The 22202-nt window shown below is 28.5% G+C and overlaps 1 protein-coding gene across 1 annotated transcript in view; it reads left to right on the forward strand.

Moving 5' to 3' along the window:
* Window positions 1–9164: 9164 nt before the first annotated feature.
* Window positions 9165–22202, forward strand: part of LOC107448603 (uncharacterized) — a 34695-nt gene continuing 21657 nt past the window's right edge. Inside the window, exon 1 of the mRNA XM_016063865.4 lies at window positions 9165–9603. Coding sequence (XP_015919351.3) covers window positions 9399–9603 — 205 coding nt within the window. The 5' untranslated portion in view covers window positions 9165–9398. The remainder of the gene's footprint in view (window positions 9604–22202) is intronic.

The following is a 22202-nucleotide window of genomic DNA, read 5'->3' on the forward strand; positions in this document are numbered from 1 at the left end:
GGAAGTTAATTTATCTTTAAATGAGATAGTTTGTTATTCTAAAGGACTTTTTACGAATTTATTCGCTTTATCTTCAATCTCAATACTCAGCTAGAGATAAATATTTAATTTAAGAAATGATAAGAAATTATCAAATATTTGGGATTTAAGTGATTAATGTTTTTCCATCCATATCCTCCGAGAAATAAAGAACAGTGCACAAAATAAAAATAAAAAATGGAACACCCTGAGTAACTCTAATCATCGGATCTTCGCGTTCTATGACTCAATCTTAATGGCTCGATTTCCAATGATTCCTTCGTTTACAAAATTACCAATATTAATGAACGAAATAAATTAAGAACATGAAAGAAATATCTGCGGCCAACCAAAATTTTTTTTAAAAAAAAGAAGTTTTTACTCTGGAGTATTGGACGAAATATTTTTTTGCGTTTGAACTTAGTTTCTTTACTAAACTTTAAAAGTAGACTACAAACTACTATTTTTTTTGTATCGCATTACACGCTTCACTACTTCTTTTAAGAAGTAGCGCGCGACAATATAAACAACGAAAAACAGTAGCGACTACAGTAGTTTCGTTACTTGTAACTCGCTACACTACAAACTACGAAAAAAAGTAGCGATTACAGTAGTTTCGTTACTTGTAGTGCTCTACACTACAAACAACGAAAAGAAGTAGCGACTACAGTAGTTTCGTTACTTGTAGCGCTCTACACTACAAACTACGAAAAAAAGTAGCGATTACAGTAGTTTCGTTACTTGTAGCGCTCTACACTACAAACTACGAAAAGAAATAGCGACTACAGTAGTTTCGTTACTTGTAACTCGCTACACTACAAACTACGAAAAAAAGTAGCGATTACAGTAGTTTAGTTACTTGTAGCGCTCTACACTACAAACTACGAAAAGAAGTAGCGACTACAGTAGTTTCGTTACTTGTAGCGCTCTACACTACAAACTACGAAAAGAAATAGCGATTACAGTAGTTTCGTTACTTGTAGCGCGCTACACTACAAACTACGAAAAAAAGTAGCGATTACAGTAGTTTCGTTACTTGTAGCGCTCTACAAACTACGAAAAGAAGTAGCGACTACAGTAGTTTCGTTATTTGTAGCAAGCTACTTCCGACCACTGATCAAAAGGATTAAAATTTACTGAATTAGATTCAGCAAACGCTTACGGACAGTTGGGGTGCTTTAGATCTTAAAGCTTAACTGTCAGGAACAAGCAGCAGTGGTTTTAGAGAAGAGTACATTCCAAGGTTTTTCCGTTGAAAGATGTGTTCATGTTCGTGTTTACGCTGAATACAGAGCCATGGTTAAGCTCTGACGCAGATGCAAAGTCGCTTCACGGAGGAAGAACTTGAAAATCCTAGCAATTTCCAACTTAGCTGAATGAAATCCCAAGTTCCCAGAAGCTTTTCTCAATATCAATCAATATCGAAGTATAATGATACGGAATCAATATCCATTTATGTCATTTTAAAAGAACAATAATAAGCAGTTGAAAGTCCCGCTGTAAGAACAAGATGAAAGAACTGTGGACAAAACGTAAAACGATTTCATTCCTGCGGCGTTTATAGTGTGTGGGAAAACTGTTTAAAATGCCGTCTTCTTAAATTTTATCACTTCACTGCGATATACATTTTTCATCCTCATTTGCTTTATCCCAGTTTCTTCTTTCTGTCTTATAATTTAAATTCTCTGTTTTTAAATAAATAATGTTAAATTCTGCTCTAATTTTATTTAATTTCATGTCTCATTGGATTTTAGATATGTCTAGAGATTATTCTGTTGTTCTACCATTAGGAAATAAAGGCCACGTAAGAGAAGATAGTCATTTATTGAGATTATCTGAGTATAACGGATTGCTTACTTGTTTGTGGATGAGTATATAGTTAAATTGTGATACTTTATTATATAGTAACTTTGTAAATGATATGTAATCGCATGTTTACAAAAATGGGTATCTAGAAAAAAAAACTCAAATTTTTATTCTAAATTTTTTTTGCAACTCAGTTCAATTTCCTCCTTCAATTCATATATATTCTCCCACAGGTAGCATTAATTACGGAAATACGTGAAGATTTGAATAAGGTACGAAAACTCGTGTTTTCAGTGTGATTTCATTTTAAATAAATGGGTTGTTAAAAATATCGGATTTTTTAAATGATAGGCAAAATTTGACTTATTTATTATATTGAATGAAATTTTGACTGAATGACTTTTGTTGTTTAAATCAGGTAATCGGGGTAGCATTTAACTTCTCTTCAACGCTCATATGAGGGCAATTCTAAAAGTACACGGTTCCTTTTGACATATAAAGCCCGTTTATACTCAATAATATCATGTCATTTTAGTGATCGAACATTTTTTTTTAACTTTCTGCAACGACTGACCATTACTCGACTACCACCTATTCTCTAAGCAAATTAAAAAAAATAAAAAAATAAATACTTGCTCGGAAGGATATTTAGCTCCGAGGTAAAAGATAGAGTTCAATACAAGGACATGAGCCGCGATGGCTCAGGGGATAGAGCGTTCGCCTTCCAATGGGGCGAACCGAGTTCGAATCCCAGTCAATACGAATTCCGTATCCGGCTTTCACCGACCACAGTGCTGACGTGAAATATCCTCAGTGGTAGACGGATCATGGGCTACAGTCCCCTTGCCGTCAGGCTAACCGTGGGAGGCTCCGTGGTCTTCCTTTCCATGTAACGCAAATGCGGGTTAGTTCCATCAAAGACTCCTCCACGAAGGCAAATTTTTCCCAATACTCGATCCAGGACTTTCCTTGTCTTCTGGATTGGGTTCAAAATTACAAGGCTGCAGAATTGAGCATTAGTAGTCGTAAACCCGTAAATTTGGGTTGGCTGTTCAACGACGGTTATAAAGTCAAATAAAATACAAGGACATAGTGGGGAGCTGGTATGACACAGACATACAAAACTATCACAACTTGCTCAAAGATACATTGAACCAAAGGAGTCATTATGTAGAAAATTAGACAAAATTTCAACTTTTTAAATAATGTAAAATTAGAGAAGATGAACAGATTTTTGAAAATAAAGAATAAGAAGAGATTAATTTTTATACTTTCTTTTGTAGTAGATGATAAAAAGCGTATCTAGAAGTCATTCAAAGGTTATAGAAGGGAATTAATTTATATATAATTATAGAGAAGCCTTATAATTATATTTATATATAATTATAAGGCTTTTGAATTAAATTCTTAAATTGCGTGGCGTTTATAATTCGTAATTTTAGAAAATAGTCATAAAAAATGTAAAACGCGGAAATGAGAAACACATTTATTTCAAAATAGTTTTATACATTTCTAATACATGTCACTGTCCGTTTAACTATCTCAAACAAGTTAGTTCCCTTTTTAATTTTACTGTACTGCATACTATAAATCAAAATCTCAGCAACGAAAACCTGCACAACAGCTTTTATTTTTTTATAATTTCCTTTTAAATAGGAAATTAGAATAAACATGAAAAGAGCAAGAGCAGTTTGACAATGTTGACATGCAATTTTAGGTTTTTGGAATGACCTATTTGTTCAATTGAACTGGTGAAAGTTAAATAAAATAAACTTTTACGACTTCGTTGAAGTTCGTTCCGTTTATCGTAAAATCCACTTAGCCTTCTATTAGACAATAAAATTCTCATTTGCGTTTTATAGGAACAAAGAGCCCTAATGGACTTTTACCTCTTAATTTGAAGACGAATCGAAATCATAAGGATAGAAATATGAACAGTCTAATTGTAGTGTTGAGTCCCCAAAAACTCTTCAAGCATTTAGGAAACAACATTATGATCAGTGAAAAAGATATTTGACCCCTGCTGTTACACACGCAATCTTGAAAGCGCTGTTTGATGGCCGATTGTGGAGAACAATTTCTGTATGCTTTTTCATTTACTTAAAATATGAGCTAAAGAAGGTAAACGGAATCAAGAAGATTGGACTCATTGTTTTATATAAAGTATGAAAACTTCATTTATTTGTTAGAGGAACCGACAGTTATATTTTTAACATTTCTAAAGAAAAAGTTAAGCCTAGTTTATGTTCTTTTTCCCTTACAAATAATAAACAATAACAATATAGTTCTTTTTACTTAACTTAGGGTTTCCCAACAAATGGTATTTATTTTACCAATATTACTTATTATTCGGTATGTGGTATAGGTATAATTGACTCCTGTTGTTAGACACATAATCTTGAAAACATTGCTTCATGACTGAACTTGGACATCAATTTCGGTATTTATCGCGGTCTACTTAAAATATGAACTGGTAAAATGAACCAAGAAGGTTGGACTCATTGTTTCATACAAAGTATCAAACACTTCATTCATTTGTTAGAGGAAACACCAGTTATATTTCTAGTACTTCTAAAGAAACAGTTAAGCCTAATTTAGGATTTTTTTTCTTCTTAAAAATAATAAACAATAACTCATTTTATGTAACTTAGGGTATCCCAACAAATGGTGTTTGTTCCACCAATATTACTTGTTATTTGGTATATGGCATAGGTATAACTGACTCCTACTGTTGAACACATAATCCTGAGAACGTAGCTTCATGACTGAATTTCTGTATTTATCGCAGTCTACTTACAAATATGAGAATGAAGGAAAAAGATTAATTTTTTTTATAAATCTAGAATAGAAAAACTTTTTTTAAAAATTTTTTTGTAAGAGGGATTAACAGATGCATTTTTAGCACTTCTGAAATTTTTTTTTATGTCTTTTTATTTTACCTAGTGCACTAAATTTTTTTCTTGAAAACAATAACAATGTAATAACGTTTTAAAGTTTTCAATGGTCCTTCACAAGTTGTTTATGTCAGTACCAGTAGTGATAAGTCGCAAGATCGTAAATGGTCTTCCGAGAAAAATAAATACTTCTGATTTTGAGTTTCTTAAGAAAAATATAAGCAGAAAAATTTTAAGAGAATTGTTGCTTTGATTGAAACCTATTTATAACAAACTAATAATTCATTGATTCAATATTTTTCATTCAGAGAAGACTAGCTAAGAAAAAAATCAAAGAAGAAAAAAGGAAAAAAAAAGAAGAAGAATAAAAAGGTCAGCTTTGTACTAACTATAAAATATCCATCAATATAAAGTCCATTTATACAACATTAAAAACAAATGTAGAAAATATCCTAAATTTGATTCTTCGAATTTGTTTCGATTGAAGAATTTTCTGTGCAGTAATGCTTCCTCCTTCACTTTTGATAATTTAATTTTTAATACAACTTTTCGATCATTTGTTCAATTATTTTTTCTGAAATAAAAGTCATCTCTGAGCTTATAAATATTCTATAGATACATAGTAGTTTTCAGGATTCACACCAGCAATGAAAATTTAGTGGTCTAATAGGACCACCTAGGTATTAATTTTGTGAACCAAAAACTTATGGTAGACATACTTGAGAGAAAAAAAAAATCGAACTTTACAATTACATAATTCATGTTATGGTATACATAAAAAATTATCCTGAAACTAATTAGGTTCATTACCCTATAAGGATTGAAGATTAGGATTTATTAAAATTAAGTGAAAAAGAAAGCTAAAATAATATTATCAAATAGATTCAAAATGCAGATTAAAAATAAATAATTAAATGAGGGAAACAGAGAAAGTAAGAGCTGACAAAATATTACGTTAAAATTTCACAATCCGGAAATTATAAATTTTATATAAAGTCAGTTCTGAAAGAGAAAAAAATATTATTTTATTGAGGAACAATTATGCTGTCAGTGCATGAATGCATAGCTTAGCACAAAATGTAAATTTAAAATTTTAAGAATCAAATTTAAAATTTGTACTAGATGCTTTCTGTTATTCCTTTTAATACCTGAATTAAGTACTTCGCGGAGAACAATAAAATTAATTAAAAAAAATATTTTTTTTATGGAATTTCATATAAAAATTTTTTTCCGTATATATCTTATAAATTCCAAACATATTTTAAGGAGACAAATTTTGTCGCCAAGACGTAATTATTTAGCTACATTTGACGACAACTGTCGCCATACTGGTTACGGAGTTGAACACTAGTAGTCGCAAACTCAAAATTATACAACCTATTGGGGGCAGTTCTACGATGGATATAAAATTATATATATATGTACATATATATATATATATATATATATATATATATATATATATATATATATATATATATATATATATATATATATATATATGAGTTCAAAATGAAGAATAAAACAAAGAAAAATTATAGACATATGAAAAAAAGGGGGTGGGAAATAATAAGTAAAAAAAAAAACAACAAACAATATTTTATTTGAAAAAAAAAAAAAAAAAAAAAAAAAAAGTGAAATGTTAATTAAAAAACCGGAAAAAAAGCCGGAAAAAAAAAGATATAATCTTTTCTTCAGCCCACACGATTATATCCGCAAAACAGAGTGCTTTCTGATATTGTATCAATAAAGCCAAAGCAAAATATATTAATACAATAGTGTGAGGAGCACTCAAAAAAATTTTTTTTATAAAATAACTACGTAAAAATAGATCATAAAAAGTAAATATAACATGTAAAAACAGATAATAAAATAAAAGAAAAAGAAAAAATAAAATAAAAATAAAAAACATTAAAAAGGGGGTCTATAAAGCGAGTAGCAAAATCATAACAACTTACATGGACAGTTATTTTTCAAGAATGATTTAAAAATGTTTTCGCAGAAAGATTGCCAGATTACAAAATATGAAAACAAAAGATGAAAACAAAAGCGCAAATTGAGTGTAACAAAAGGGTTCTAAAGTGTCGTTCTTACTGCACTGCTGAAGTGATTTGTTATTCTGAGTTTTGATTTGTTAGTTACCAAGGATGGGCCCGAAATGGATGTGCACAAGGTAATATTATACTGGATAATTTTAAAAATTTATCATAAATAGTTTTAGAAGATAGATGTTTATTTAAGAAAAAATATAAAATAGAAAAGAGAAACATAAATTGCCTGCTTTGTAAATAATTTTAGCCGCGGATTTGCACGATATGGATTAGTACATAGAAAAATTATTTAAATTATCAAAGAAAAAATTTTAATAGATAATTTTTAACACGGATTTGCCCGAAATGGATTTGCACATGGAAAAATTAACAAAGAAAAAATTTTAGCAGATAATTTTAACCACGGATTTGCCCGAAATGGATTTGCACATGGAATTGTATAAATTAATAAAGAAATTTTTAGCAAACAATTTATCCACGGATTTGCCCGAAATGGATTTGCACATGAAAAAACTGTATAGATTAACAAGGGAAATTATTTAGCAAAGGAATTTTTAGTAAATAATTCTAACCACGGATTTGCCCGAAATGGATTTGCACATGGAAAGATTAACAAAGAAAAAATTTTAGTACATAATTATAGCCACGGATTTGCCCGAAATGGATTTGCACATGGAAAAATTACATAAATTAACAAAGAAATTATTTAGTAAATAATTTTGGCAATGAATTTTGGCCTGAAATGGATTTGCACATGGGAAAATCATAAAAATTAACAAAAAAAATGTTTAGAAAATATATCCACCAAAATATACGATTAATTCAATGATTTTATATAAAATTTTATTACATTAGTTGGGTATCCATTGTTTTTTATCAGATTTTGAAAGAGTTTATCGATTTGTATTTTGGATAAATAAATATTACTACATATTCTTTTAATTCTGTTTATTTCATTAAAAGTGGTATTTAAATAGATGCTCCTAGAAACATTAGAATTCCAAGTAACTAGTTTATTAATATTAAAATTAAAATCATTTCTTTTATCGTATAAATCAACAAAGCAGATATTTTCAACTTTCATAATACCCAAATCCAAAAAATTGAAATTAATATTATCATCATGATTACGAAGTAAGATTAATTCCTCAGGGTATATATCACTCAATAAAACAGTAAAATCTTGGAAATTAAAGATAATTAAGTCATCAATATATCTAAAAACAAATTTAATACTCAGAGTAAAATTTTTTTCATAATAATGCAAAAATAAGTTAGCTAAGAGACATGAATAATTAGATCCCTGTGGTATTCCATTAATTTGAAGAAAGATATCCCTTCCATTGTAAAGATAATTACTAAAAAGACAAAAATTAATCAGAATTTCCCAATAATCAAAATCGCAACAAAGGATATTTGTTTTTCTTATTGTTTTTCTTAACTTTCTTAGTGTTTTCTTGTATTTATTATATATATATATATATATATATATATATATATATATATATATATATATATATATATATATATATATATATATATATATATATATATATATATATATATATATATATATATATATATATATATATATATATATATATATATTATATTAATACAATATTAGAACGCACTCCTTTTTGCGGATATAATAATCGTGTGGGTTGGTGAAGAGATTATATCTTTTCTTTGTTTTGTTTTCCGGATTTTTAATTTCTTTCTTCTACTTTTTTTTTTTTTTTAGTTATCATTTTTTTAAATACTTTTGAAAAATTATTTTTAATAATTTTCTTCTCTTGTCATTTTTTTTATTAATTTCCACATTTTCTCAATATTTAGCTTATTTCATAAGTTCTATATACTTGCAGCTTATGCGCAGTTAATAAAACTTTTTAATTTTCTTCGTTTTTCTCTTTTTTTTTATTTTGCTATATATATATATATATATATATGCATATTGAACATCATTATCCTTTAATTAAGAAAATTCCATTAATAATGATCCCGAATCTCACGAAATTTTTTCATCAATTCCTCGACAAAATAAGTTCTAATGAGAATTGGATTTATCTGAACTAAATATTAAAAGTTTTTCCTAACTTATCCTGATTTGGATGATCAAAGAAAGCAATCACAACCCACCTTTAAAAGAAAACATAGACGATGCACACAAAAAAACTCCGTCCTCCGTGGTCAACGGAACGAGACGAATATCCCATTAAAAAAAAAACGAATATCCAGTAAACGTCCCTTAAAAGTTAGCCGGTTAAAAGAAAGAAGAAAAAAAAGTCAAATTTCCCACTTAACCATTCTACCGTCACACGCGAAGGCCTAAGGCGGAACAAAATATCATAAGCAGTAAACGAGGAAAACATAAAACTGAGAAAGAAAAACCACTGCCTCGCTCTAAAATCAAAGCATTAGGTTGTTTAGCGCTCGAAGAGTCGACTTCAAAGATGATAGTCTACTCAATCGCGACTTATCAATGGTCATCTCAAACAGAGATTATTAGTAATGAGTAATAATTGGGATTGAAGACTATGACTTTGTGACTCTGACTATGACTTTGTTTTTAGTGTGTGATACAATTGGATTGGTTTAGTTTGCATTTTAGCTCATATTGTGTCAGATGAGGAGTTCTAGACACCCCGGACCGCCTTCCACGCTGTCCGGGTCTTCAGCATCCGGGAGAACTTTGGTACGGGGTTCTCGTCGTAGAGGTGCACCAACTGATGTTTTTGTACCCAATGACCCTGTTAAAACTTCGTCTGGAAGAAAAACCAAAATTATACTAATATTAGGAATAGCTTTACCTGTATTGGCTTGTATAATAGGTTCGTACATCTTTTTTTCATTAAACAGTCACTTAACTTGCTAAATATAGATATTAGGATATTTTTAGAATTACGAAACCTAAATGAGTAAAATTATAAGTAAATTACGAAGCCCTGTCTATCTTTAATCAAAAGAGTTATTTGCATATTCTGTTATACCTAATTATATTTTATTTCTTAAGCCAGGTTATCTGAATGATCCACGTGATCGTGGTAGCACACACAAACTACACCACCAAATTATTATGTCTAAGGTTATCTGAAACCACGTGCTTATGTTGTTTATAGTTATTCCTTTAAAACGTGTTTTTATAAAACTGAATAATTTAAAATCGGTGGTAATTGAAATAAAAAAATAAGTTTTGAAAGGAAAAGCAAATTTTTTAAAAAAAAACGTGACTAAATTCGTTGTGGAATAAGCGTAAAAAAGATCAATATTATTATTGATGGCAACAATAATTAATTTTGGCAAAGTAAAACAATAAGCTATGTATTAAAAGGCAAAATTATAGGAGAAATGTTACCCACTTCGCTTAAGAGAGCGTAAAAAATCTGCAAGCATTATTAGAGTCAATGATGCTTACTGAACTTTGGTAATAAGTACTAAATTGAGATAATAAAAAAATAGGCTAAGAACTGAAAAGAAAACTCAATAGAGAAAATGTACTTATTCGTTAAAGGGGTACCATAAAAAGTCGCCATGCTGTTATTAACACCAATTATGAATAACTTTAGTTTTGGGCACTACTGGCATCAGAGTAATTGGTGTAATATTAATAGGTATCAAATATTCTCTCATATAAATCGAACGTATTTTAGAGTAAATTTAGTGCCGAATACAGCTGCATAATTACTGTACATTTTTATTATACAATTATTATATAGATAGATAAGTAGAGGAGAAATAAGCTTGACTGTGGTAAATTTGAAATATTATGAGTGGCCATGAGCAACAGTATTATGCCAGATAATACTATATACAGTTAATCTTTATTTTGAGAGGATGGACTGCTAAAAATGAATTTTTGCTTAATCTAATAAAATGAAGTAACCGAGAAGGGCAACAAATAATAATAAATAAATAAAAAATTGGAATCATTTTAACTTTATGATTTGTGTCAGTATTTGTCTGAAAGTTTTGCGCATGACTTTGTAGTGGTGTTCAATATGGATTAGTCGATGTTTTTTTCACCCCGCACTAAGAACGGGTATTCAACTAGTATATCATATGATTATAGTGACATATAAGACGCACATAGACAATTTTTACAAATTATTAGTAGAATAATTTGTAAAAAGTACTTAGAATGTAGATATGTTTTATTTATCATCTAATCTATCAGTCATATATAAGATATATCTAGTATGGATATATCATTTAAACACATCTAAATAATTTTTTGAAAATATTCTATGACCATAGATTTTAAGCTGTGCAAATTTCGCACAACTTCCGATCAGTTGTTAAATAATAATTTGGAAATATAATGTCAAATGTATTATTTTATTCAAAAGCAGCAATTTAAATGTAAAATTGGAAGACGACTTAGAAAATTCTTTCATTATAGAAGCGGTTTTTCAAAAAAACGTGTCAACTTTTTTAAGTTTGAGTACTTTTTTATTTTATAACCATCGTTGAACAGTTTTGGGTTTACGATTACTAATGTTCAACTCCGTAGCCTTGTAATTTTGAACCCAATCCAGAAGACAAGGGAATTCCTGGACCAAGTATTGGGAGAAATTTGCCTTCGTGGAAAACTTTTTGGTGCAACTAACCCGCATTTGCGTTACATGGAGAGAAGACCACGAAAACCTCGCACGGTTAACCCGCCAGCAAGGGGACTCTAACCCATCATCCGTCTACCACTGAGGATATTTCACGTCAGGATTGTGGTCGGTGTAAGCCGGATGCGGAATTCGTATTGACAAGTTATCGCTGGGAATCGAACCCGGTTCACCTCATGGGAAGGCGAACGCTCTATCCTCTGAGCCATCGAGGCTCAAACTTGAGTACTGTTAAAAAGAGAGAAGAAAAAGTACTGAGAAGAAAAAATAGACATATAAGGGTATTAATTAGTCAATAGATATTTCAATTCGCGCAGATTCAAAAACAATTACAATTTTCAAACAATAAAACCAACAATATGTAAACCAACAATATATTATAAAACCAACAACAACAATATTAACATTTTCAAGCACTAAAATCAATATTAAGTGCTGTATATAGACTACTTTAATTATTAAACAATCAAACCTATAATTAGTGCTATAAAGTGACAATTACAATTTTCAAACAATAAAACCAATACTATATGCTATATAGGGACTATTCCAATAATCAAACAATCGAACCTATAATTTAGTGCTGTATAGAGACTATTACAATTTTCACACAATAGAAAAAAAATTAAGTGCTATATAGAGACTATTCCAATTATCAAACATTGAAACCAATCTTTGCGCCATATCCACTTACTCCTCCAATTATCAAACAATATTTTGTGCTATATCGAGACTATTCCAATAATCAAACAATGAAACTAATATTAAAAAATATATGTATGTTTGGAATTTTTTTAAATTATACAAAAAATAATATATATTACGTATTATGTAATATGTTTGAAATTTCAATTCGTAAATTTTCTTGTATTACATGCAGTTTTTAGCACGCATTTTAAAATTATGATCATTTTTACTTCAATTAAAAGTAAAGTAAACAATGTAAAAGATATAATTTAAGAAGCAACTATACACTATAAAACTATATCAAACTATAAAACTATATCAAACAGTCAATAAAAAATGCAATAGGTATTATCTTTTTCTCTTGCAAAAAAAAAGAAGAAAAGAAACAGTTGACATAATTTTTATTTTATTTTATTTATTTTTTTCAAATTTTCTTACTCGAATCAAGGTTATTTCTATATTAATAAAACATATTACTTAAGAAAACATAAAATTATAGAATAAATTTAAATACTGTTTAAAAAATATAAATTTTAGAAGAATAGAAAATTTATAAATCTGAAATAAATAATAAAAAAAACGTGTAAACAAAAATAGGATATTTATAAATATTTCTATGGCTATTTTCATAAGTCTGAGACATAAAAGAAAAATTAAAAAAAAAAAAAGATTCTTATTCAAGCGAAACATTGTTGTCAATATTTGTCACGAAATAGAACTAAGTTCCGGTATTTTCACACTGTTATTAACATTAAAAAAAATAGATTTCAATTTGCAAACTAATGGGCGAAAAGGTGTAAACAAAATATCAAGAGGTTGCAAAAAAGAAGCGCAGGTTTCTTTTCAATTTTCTTGCAAATTAAATTGCAATAAATGCCAATTTGCATAAAAAATTGTTTAGTTAAGTCTTGAATTGACGAAAAAAGTTTTAATAAATTTTTTATAATTAATTTAATATTTTATAGGTTGCTATAACGTTACGTTAAAAAATTTTCTTTTATTTTCATCACGTTAAAATTTTTTCATTTAATATCGATTTTTTTCTATTTTTAAAGTATAAAGTAAAAAAGACTTTTATGCGTAAAGTAAAAAGTAAAAAAGCCTTTTATGCTTAAAAATATTGAATTCTTGAAAAGAAAAATATTCGTATACATTGATAATTAAATATAGCATCCATTAGGAATATTTGGCAAACTTTCGAAAATTCATTTTGTTTGTTTTGTTGTTTGACCAGCATAATAACTATTAAAACAAATGTATCAGACCTGAAAATTGTGCCGTAAAGTTTTCAAGCGCTGGTAAAATTGAACAAATTTCCACTTACCTTAATTGTTTTCAAAATATCACTTTAAATATTTTAAGGAATTGGTTGCAGCATCTTCCAAGTTAATAACTATGTTGAAACTGACTGCAATAAATTTTTTTTTTAATATTTAGTAGAAATAAAATGTTACTTTATTTTACTGCATTATGTGCAGTAGTAAAACAGATACAATAGTAAAACCGTATACAATAGTAAAACTATTTACAATATGAAACATACGATGCAAGATTGGACAAAATCAGTTTATTTAAAAAGATGATAAATATAAAATGAAAAAATATACACGTAGTTAAACGATTTTTGTAATTTAGTTTGTCTATTCTAAGTTTCTAATTCTATTCTAATTCTAAATTTTATCACTTGGTTTAAAACCGACTTGTTTTTTATCGGGGCGAAAGCCGCCGATAAGATATGAAGTATTATTTTAAGTTACTATACATTTTGAAAGTGAGAACTATTTACAATATGTAAGAAAACTACTTACAATAGTAAAATTATTTACAATATGAAACATACGATAAGAGATTGTACAAAATTAGTTTATTTGAAAAGATGCTGTGTTTGTATATTAATAAAAAAATATACTCGCAGTTAAACGATTCTTGTAATTTAATCGAAGTTTCTATCTATTCTAAGTTCCTAATTCTATTCTATTCTATTCTAATTCTGAATTTTATCACTTGATTTAAAGCCGGATTTGTTTTTAAATCGGAGCGAAAGCCGCCGAAAAGATATGAAGTATTATTTTAAATTACTATAATTTTTGAAAGTGAGAACTATTTACAATAGTAAAACTATTTACAATATGAAATATGCGATAAGAGATTGTACAAAATCAGTTTATTTAAAAAGATACTGTGTTTTTACATTAATAAAAAAATATACACGTAGTTAAACGATTGTTGTAATTTAATCGAATAACTATCTATTCGAAGTTTCTAATTCTATTCTATTCTATTCAACTCTATTCTATTCTAATTCTAAATTTTATCACTTGGTTTGAAGGCGGATTTTTTTTTAAATCGAAGCGAAAGCCGCCGATGAGATATAAAGTATTATTTTAAATTACTATAATTTTTGAAAGTGAGAACACGGACGCTTTAGAAAAGATTAATATCTGTAAAATACGTTTTATAGGTCATGTTAGAAACTAACCACAACAATTTTCTAGATGTTCCTCTTAAGAAAGTCACTGAAAGGTTGACGCCCTAACTATTATTTGATGACAATCTTAACATGTTTAAGATATCAACAATATTTTAAACGTAAGGCGATAGCTCTAATTGATAAATAGTGTCAAAACACAGGAAACTCGGCTAGGGAGTTCTTGATTTTTTTAAATGTTTATTTAAATATTAATTATAAAAACTCATGATTTTCTTAATGGTAACTTTTAAATCAAGACGAAATTTTGTTCGAAAATTGTCCAAGTGACATGACGATGAAAAGATATTCAAATCTTAAGAATATACTTATTCTTACGATCTAAATATCTTAATCGTTATTAATGAATTAACATTAATTATACAATAAATCTTAACAAAACAAAAGAATTGAGCTATTAATTTTCCTTTTTTAACAAAAAGAAACAGACAAAAGAACAAGTCGAACAGCTGTAACATAAAAGAGCCATCTTGTTAATTAACAACCAGCTGGCGCTGATGTTACTGGTCAGGTGGCTTGCATAAGTTGTCTTCATTTTCTCGAACTGAAAATATCACATTCTTAACTTATAAACTAATATTAAATGAATAATTTGAATGGCAAAACTTATATTTGATTGATTAGAGCTGCAAGCTAGCAAATCACTTATCTGTCTATCAAATTCAAAGAAAAACACTTTTTTAATTTTTTTTTTGAAAAGTAGCGCGTGATTTGATAGTGAAAGAGGCTGTTAAAGAAAAAAAATTGTCGTGTCTTCGAGCATTTACACATCAAATTTAACATGTTGTTATTTTATGTATATTTATCGCTTTGAAATTATAATTTCCTCATCTTTGACAAGGCGAAATACAATTAACATTATGAATATTTATAAGCTATTGTATATGAAAAGTTTTTCTCAATATATTTTTTGAATAAATTTGAATTAAACTAAAATGACTTTTTAGGCGATTGAGAATAAAAATAATTAGAACTAATCATTTTAAAATTAAAAAAAAATATATAAATTTCTCTTAAATTTAAATTTCCATAACCTTGTAAAATAAACTCTTTTTATTATTTGTGTCGGAGTTTAACTGTGATTCTAATATTTTTAGATTATTGATCAACCACATAAAATTGTATTAATTAAATGACTCAAATGACATTTCAAAATTTAAGAGACTATTTAATTACTTTACGGTAAATACTTAAAGAAAAAAGTATGAAATCAGCATAAAACTCATTTTATTTAACTACAAAATAAGGATTAAAAGACTTTTATAAACCAGCTTGTACAAACTGTGTGTGATTTAATTTTAAAGTGAATTAAAAATTAACTAATTCATTTTCAATGAATTAGTTAATAGTTTAATTGTTTATTATAGAAATTAAATCAAATTGAATAACGAATTGAATTGAAATTAAAAAATCTAATTAATTAATATTATTAATAATATAATAATAATGTAATTAATTAATGCAATTAATTAACATAATTAATTAATATTATAAATAATATGATATCATTTCTCAAAGAGCAGAAGACAACTATTTGAGAACATGATCTCAAGAAAAAATATGCATCTATTTTAAAAACAAAGTAAATTATAAAAATACTTTCTTTAAAATGAGAGATTATTATTCCATATTTCCTGGTTTTTATTTGCGGCACTTTTAATCGGAAAAAAGTATTAAATTTCTGCAAACAGAAATGATAAAAATGAAGGAAATAATGATTTTTTTAAATCCATTCTTAAAGAAGGTATGATAAGCGTTTTAAATAAAATAAAAATTGTAGATCTCAGATTAGTGATGGATGATTTAATTTACTTTATGATAAAAAGAGTTAGAATATCCGTAATTTATTTCCCACCAATGCAATAATCTTCTTTATATAATGTTCTTATATTCTTTTACTTTTGAAAGGAGTTATGGAAAAAGCGTTTTTTTCCCACGATTTAATTTAAATAAAATAATAGCCCTGAATATATTTTATGTTTTGTACGATTGACTTCATTAATTCTAACTGATGATTTTTTCAAAAATGAGTTTTGAACATATTTGATACACTATTAAAAATTCCGAACCTCATTGCACCAAAAATTAGTATTCATTTGCTGGCTACATAAAATGGAATTCAATTTTACCATATTTTGGTATTTTTACTAGTTCCAAATATCAGTAAAAGCTCGCACCAAAAAGAGGTGTTTTGAAGAAATAAATACCTATATTCATTTTTTTTTCTTTTATAAAAGTAGAGGAAAGTTGCATCATTATTAGGTATTTTAAAAGCGCTCAAACGCAGGTCAGGGTATAGCTATTTACCGTAACAAAACTATTTACCGTGAGAAATTATTTTATGACATACCTCTAACCATTTTATACCGTTAACCAAATTTAAAAAGGCAACATAAAAAAAGAACTTTAATTCATACAAATAAGCCATTTACCTAACTAAATATGTAGAAACTTGAAACAACATGCATTAGTCGTCCCGATACACCGAGACCGAGTTGTAAATAAAACATGGCGTCGTGAACAAATACCGTTTAGTTTACAGTCACCGTCAAAGTTTTGTGTCTTTTACCAAATTTTGGTGCAGTCAGTTGCACCGTGGAAGCATTTCTCGATCATACTTCACAATTTATGGTGCAACTGAAATAAAATGATCTTTCATTTAACTAAACTTTGGGATAATAAGAAACTTCGCACCAAATACTGGTTAAAGATTTACCGAGTTTTTTTTTACAGTGTATACACATAGAGTTTAATTTAACTTGACAAAACGATAAACATAGATACTGAATGGCCTAAAAGCTACTGAAAAAATTATTAAACCATATGCCCAAACAAAAAATTTAAAGAATACGATTAAAAAGATTTTCTCATAAAAATGAAAAAGTCAATTACCTTGTTATTTAAAAAAATAATGATTTTTAAAACTAGAAAAGTATTTGATACTCCAATCCTCCCTCTGGGGTAATGCAAATACGTGGTAAAATCACACAAAGAAAAAAAGTCTGGTAAAATTATAAATTTTTCTGTAAATTTTACCACGTTTATTACCAAACAGCATGGTAATAAAACCATATTTTATCGTTAATTTTATCAAAATTCATCACCAAATCGTTTGGTGAAAATTATTTTTTTTAATTTTATTTTATAACCGTCGTTGAACAGCCGACCCAACTTCATGGGTTTACGACTACTAACGTTCAACTCCGTAGCCTTGTAATTTTGAACTAATCCAGAAGACAAGGAAACTCCTGGATCAGTACCCCCAGAGGTGTTGATTTGTTGTGGGAACATGGAGGACTTTGAGACTCGACAGATTTAACGTGCATCAGTCACCATTTACTATACGGGGAGTCTTCGGCCGGCGAGGATCGAACCCACGACCTCTTGGATATAGGCCCAGCGCCCTACCGACCAGGCTATCCCGGCCCCTGGTGAAAATTATTTTTATTTTTATTTTATAACCGTCGTTGAACAGCCGACCCAATTTCATGGGTTTACGACAACTAATGTTCAACTCCGTATCCTTGTAATTTTGAACCAATCCAGAAGACAAGGAAACTCCTGGATCAGTACCCCCAGAGGTATTGATTTGTTATGGGAACATGGAGGACTTTGAGACTCGACAGATTTAACGTGCATCAGTCACCATTTACTACACGGGGAGTCTTCGACCGGCGGGGATCGAACCCACGACCTCTTGGACATGGGCCCAGCACCCTACTGACCAGGCTATCCCGGCCCTGGTGAAAATTATTCTACTTTTTCATGTTACCATACAGCCAAAAATACTGTAAATTTTACCATATTCAGAAAGTGTTGACCATAAATTTCTTTTTCAACGCATGATAGTTTCAAAATTATAAATAACTGTTTGTGTGTAGCAATTATTTAATTACAGACATTAAATGTTATATATATTCTTTTGGCTTACAGTATGATTTGAGTTGGAGAAAAGTTTTCTATTTTCAAAAACTTACGGTCACACAAGATCGAAAGTTTAAAAGCTGGCACTATTAGAGTACCACAGTCATGCGATTGAAAGTGGTTCCCGAACTTTTAAGATTAGCAATGTTTCCAAGTTTTAATTTAAAAAAATGTTATGAAATAGAAATTTTTTATGCAATAGAATTCCTGTCAATGAACTCTCACCCTCTATCAAGGATCCATTTTTCTGAACTACCGAGCTACAATATATGGTATTATTAATTATATTTTGTTTGTATTATCTAGATTTTGTTTGTATAATCTAGATTTTTCGTTCTTCGATGATCATGAATTCTTTTTTAATACTAATCCTCGGTACCTTAATGTTTTTAAGTACTGAATAAGACAAATCTCTGCTTTGTAACACTTGAAAGTTTTAAAAAGGCTTTAAAATTTCTCATCTAAAAAAAAAGAAAGAAAAAGGATATTAAAGAAAATGTTCAATACATTTGTTTCAGCCATTAAATAACACTATGAATTTTAGTTTTAGTTTTTTCTTGATTTGCCCGTGACTATAGACTGTATACTAAAACCAAGTCTCCACACTGAGAAGAAAATTATGGCTAAAACTACCAGAATATGATAAAATTTACCGTGTTTTTAATCATGTGGGAACACCAAAAAACATGATAACTTTTACGATTTTGATAAAATTCATAATAAAATGTTTATAGTATGTGTCGAAATTTCGTAAATGTGGCAAAATTTGGTAATTTTATCATGATACGTTAGAGCATGGCATAAAAACCATTTATTCGGTCAAATTTATTTTTCTATTTTGCATTTTTACTAAATGCATGATAATAAGAACTATATAATATTGAAAACCAGAATTTCCGGTAAACCATTACTATATGAAAGGACAAATTAAAAAATGAATGGTTTAAATATCGTATATTCTGGTTTTATTATTAGAATTACGTTTTTTTTTTTACTAGAAAGGCTTTTATCAAGCAGTACGGTAATTTTACCAAAGTTTTTTTTTAATTACCAGAATTACCTTGATTTTTAGTTTTGCAACAACAACAAAAAAAATCAACGGAAACTAAATCAGATGAATACGATGAATGATTTTATGTGCAGTTTTACTCTCCAAACATTTACGAAATTGTGACTAGATACATTTTTATAAGTATAGTAATAGCCGGGGTATATGCGGCGGAAGAGACGTCATCGTGGAAAGTCAAGGGGTGCTTATTTCGCCCTGATAATGTGGACTTCGAAAATCTGTCGTAAACCGGAAGTTGATTATTTCTGCCCTCCTGTAGTTTTAGTTTCGGTTTTTTTCCGGTTTACGACAAACTTTCGCTTTCCACCCGGGCAGAAATAAGCACCCCCTTGACTTTCACTGATGACGTCACTTATATATAAAACATTTCTTTTCTTTTTCGTACAAACGAGATAAATTTTCACCATCCAACGTTTCGTTTGGAGAATAATTATTAAGATTAGTTTGTAAGCGTGGAATATATTTTGTTGGTAATCTTGCTATCAGAAAATTAGAAGAAAATTATTTCATTTTAAATAAAGCTTTACTTGATGTATATATTTTTTTTCACTTTCATTTCGTATTTTGTTTCCTTATTTTTTAAGATCAATTTTGATATGATGTTTTTTATTATTTGAAAACAAAAAAATTAAATTTTATTTTGTAGCCACGTCTGCAGCAATGAATAATAAAAACAGATATTATGTTTGCAATTGATACATAATTTAAAATTTTGCTTAAAGTGTTTTAATGCGTTTATAATTTGAATTCGGAATATGAATTTCTACGAATTAGACTCAAACTATTATAAAAACGCGAGTTTTTGAATAAAAATTCAAAGTTTTCTTAACAGGATAAAACAGGGTTGCCACACAAATCTGGAAAAAAAATATACCTGTGTTTTCCCTGTACATATCATACACAATATATTAAGTGGAAACACACAATGACTGTTCTCGTGAGAGAACTATATTAGACTAACGATACTAGTTTTAATTGTTGGAAAAATTTAAAGAAATAAGGAAACAAATAATACAAACTTGAAACAAATAATTACATAGTAAACGAATAAGGTTAATATAGCTGAAATATCATCTTTAAATATCCCATTGGTTGCTATGATATTGGTTGCTAAGTTGTGCTATGAGTGGTCACATTCTTAAAAGACGAAAATAAAAAATAAAATTCCATGTACTTTCGCAGTTTGTAAGGAAGAACTCAAAATTCCCTGAATTTTCCCTGTTATTTTAGGTGCCCTTCAAATTGTCTGTATTTTCCAGGTTTTTCCTACACTCTATGTAAAATGGCAATCTTGTAAAAGGTTTCGTTAGTTATTGAATAGTGAAAGCACATAGATACAAACTCTTAGAGAACACGAGTTTGTGATTGAATGTATTTTTCTATATTTATGCGTCAAATAAACAAGTAAAAAGAAATAAAAAAGACATGAAATTAAAACTTGTTGAATATAGTAAATTGTTTCTTTACATGGTCAATTTTCTGCTGAAAGGAATACCAAAAGTTAGAAAAGAAAAAAATTAATTGCATCATTGTTTTAGGTTATAAATATAATTTTATTACACTGTACCACTGGACCGTGCAACAACTTTTGAAGAAAGCAAAATATTTCCGTATTTTTTAAAAACAATAGCCTGTATGATAGCGCATGTTTTTTGATCCAAAGAACATGTCTTACAACTGAAAATAAGTTCTAAAAGCTTCCAATTGGGATAAAATTATTTAAAAACAACATTTGGAAAATGATTATGTCTGCCAACGAACAACTTCGGCGTAATATTAGCTCTTTGAAACCGATTTTCGTATTTATTCATTCATAAACATTTATTTGCATGAATTAAGCGTTTTATTGTAAATTTATATATATCTTTTATTTATATATATTATTTATATATACTTATATATATTGAAGCTTTTAGAAATTGCGTCCTTATTAACCGTGCAAAACTCGCATCGATCAAATTGAGCGTAGGAAGTTAAAAGTTAATTTCCCTTTTCAATCAATCATAATTCATTTGGAAATTTTTAATCATAAATTATCAAAAAAGAATTCTTTTATAAATTTTGCAATCCTGCAGAATGATTTCAAAATTGTGGTAATGAAGCTAGAAAGAAGTTATTAACTTCAATTTGTTCATTTTGGTCGATCCGAATTTTGCACGGGTAAAAATGACATCATTTCTAAAAACTTCAAGCATGATCTTTCAAAGTGTGCCAATAGTAAAAACTCGCCATACTATTTTTGACACCAATGATGATTAATTGATTTTAGTAGGAGATACTAATTGCAATAAACAAAATGAATTATGCACTTAAATGCAATATTAATGAAGAAATGGTTTAAATTCATTTAGGAGAAACAAAAAATATTGCAATGATACCCAATTAATTTTGGGAACAGGCACTACAGGTAATTGTTGAAGTTTTTATCGATACCAAATATAGTAATATAGATACATTTAGTACATTTGGTACCGAATAAAAACACATCAGTAATGTTCAGTCTTAATATCGATACTGTGGAAAGAAAATTTTACGGGTCCTTGAAAAGGATAAGTACCAAAGAAAATCGCTTAGTTATGGTTAATTTTGACTATCATGAGTAAGTCTCTGTAATAGCATGACGCGAAATCATAATGCATGCAGTTA

Source organism: Parasteatoda tepidariorum, chromosome 10 (assembly GCF_982258835.1).
Source record: "Parasteatoda tepidariorum strain Cologne lab strain chromosome 10, Ptep-v5.0, whole genome shotgun sequence".
In the NCBI taxonomy this organism is placed as follows: Eukaryota; Metazoa; Arthropoda; class Arachnida; order Araneae; family Theridiidae; genus Parasteatoda; species Parasteatoda tepidariorum.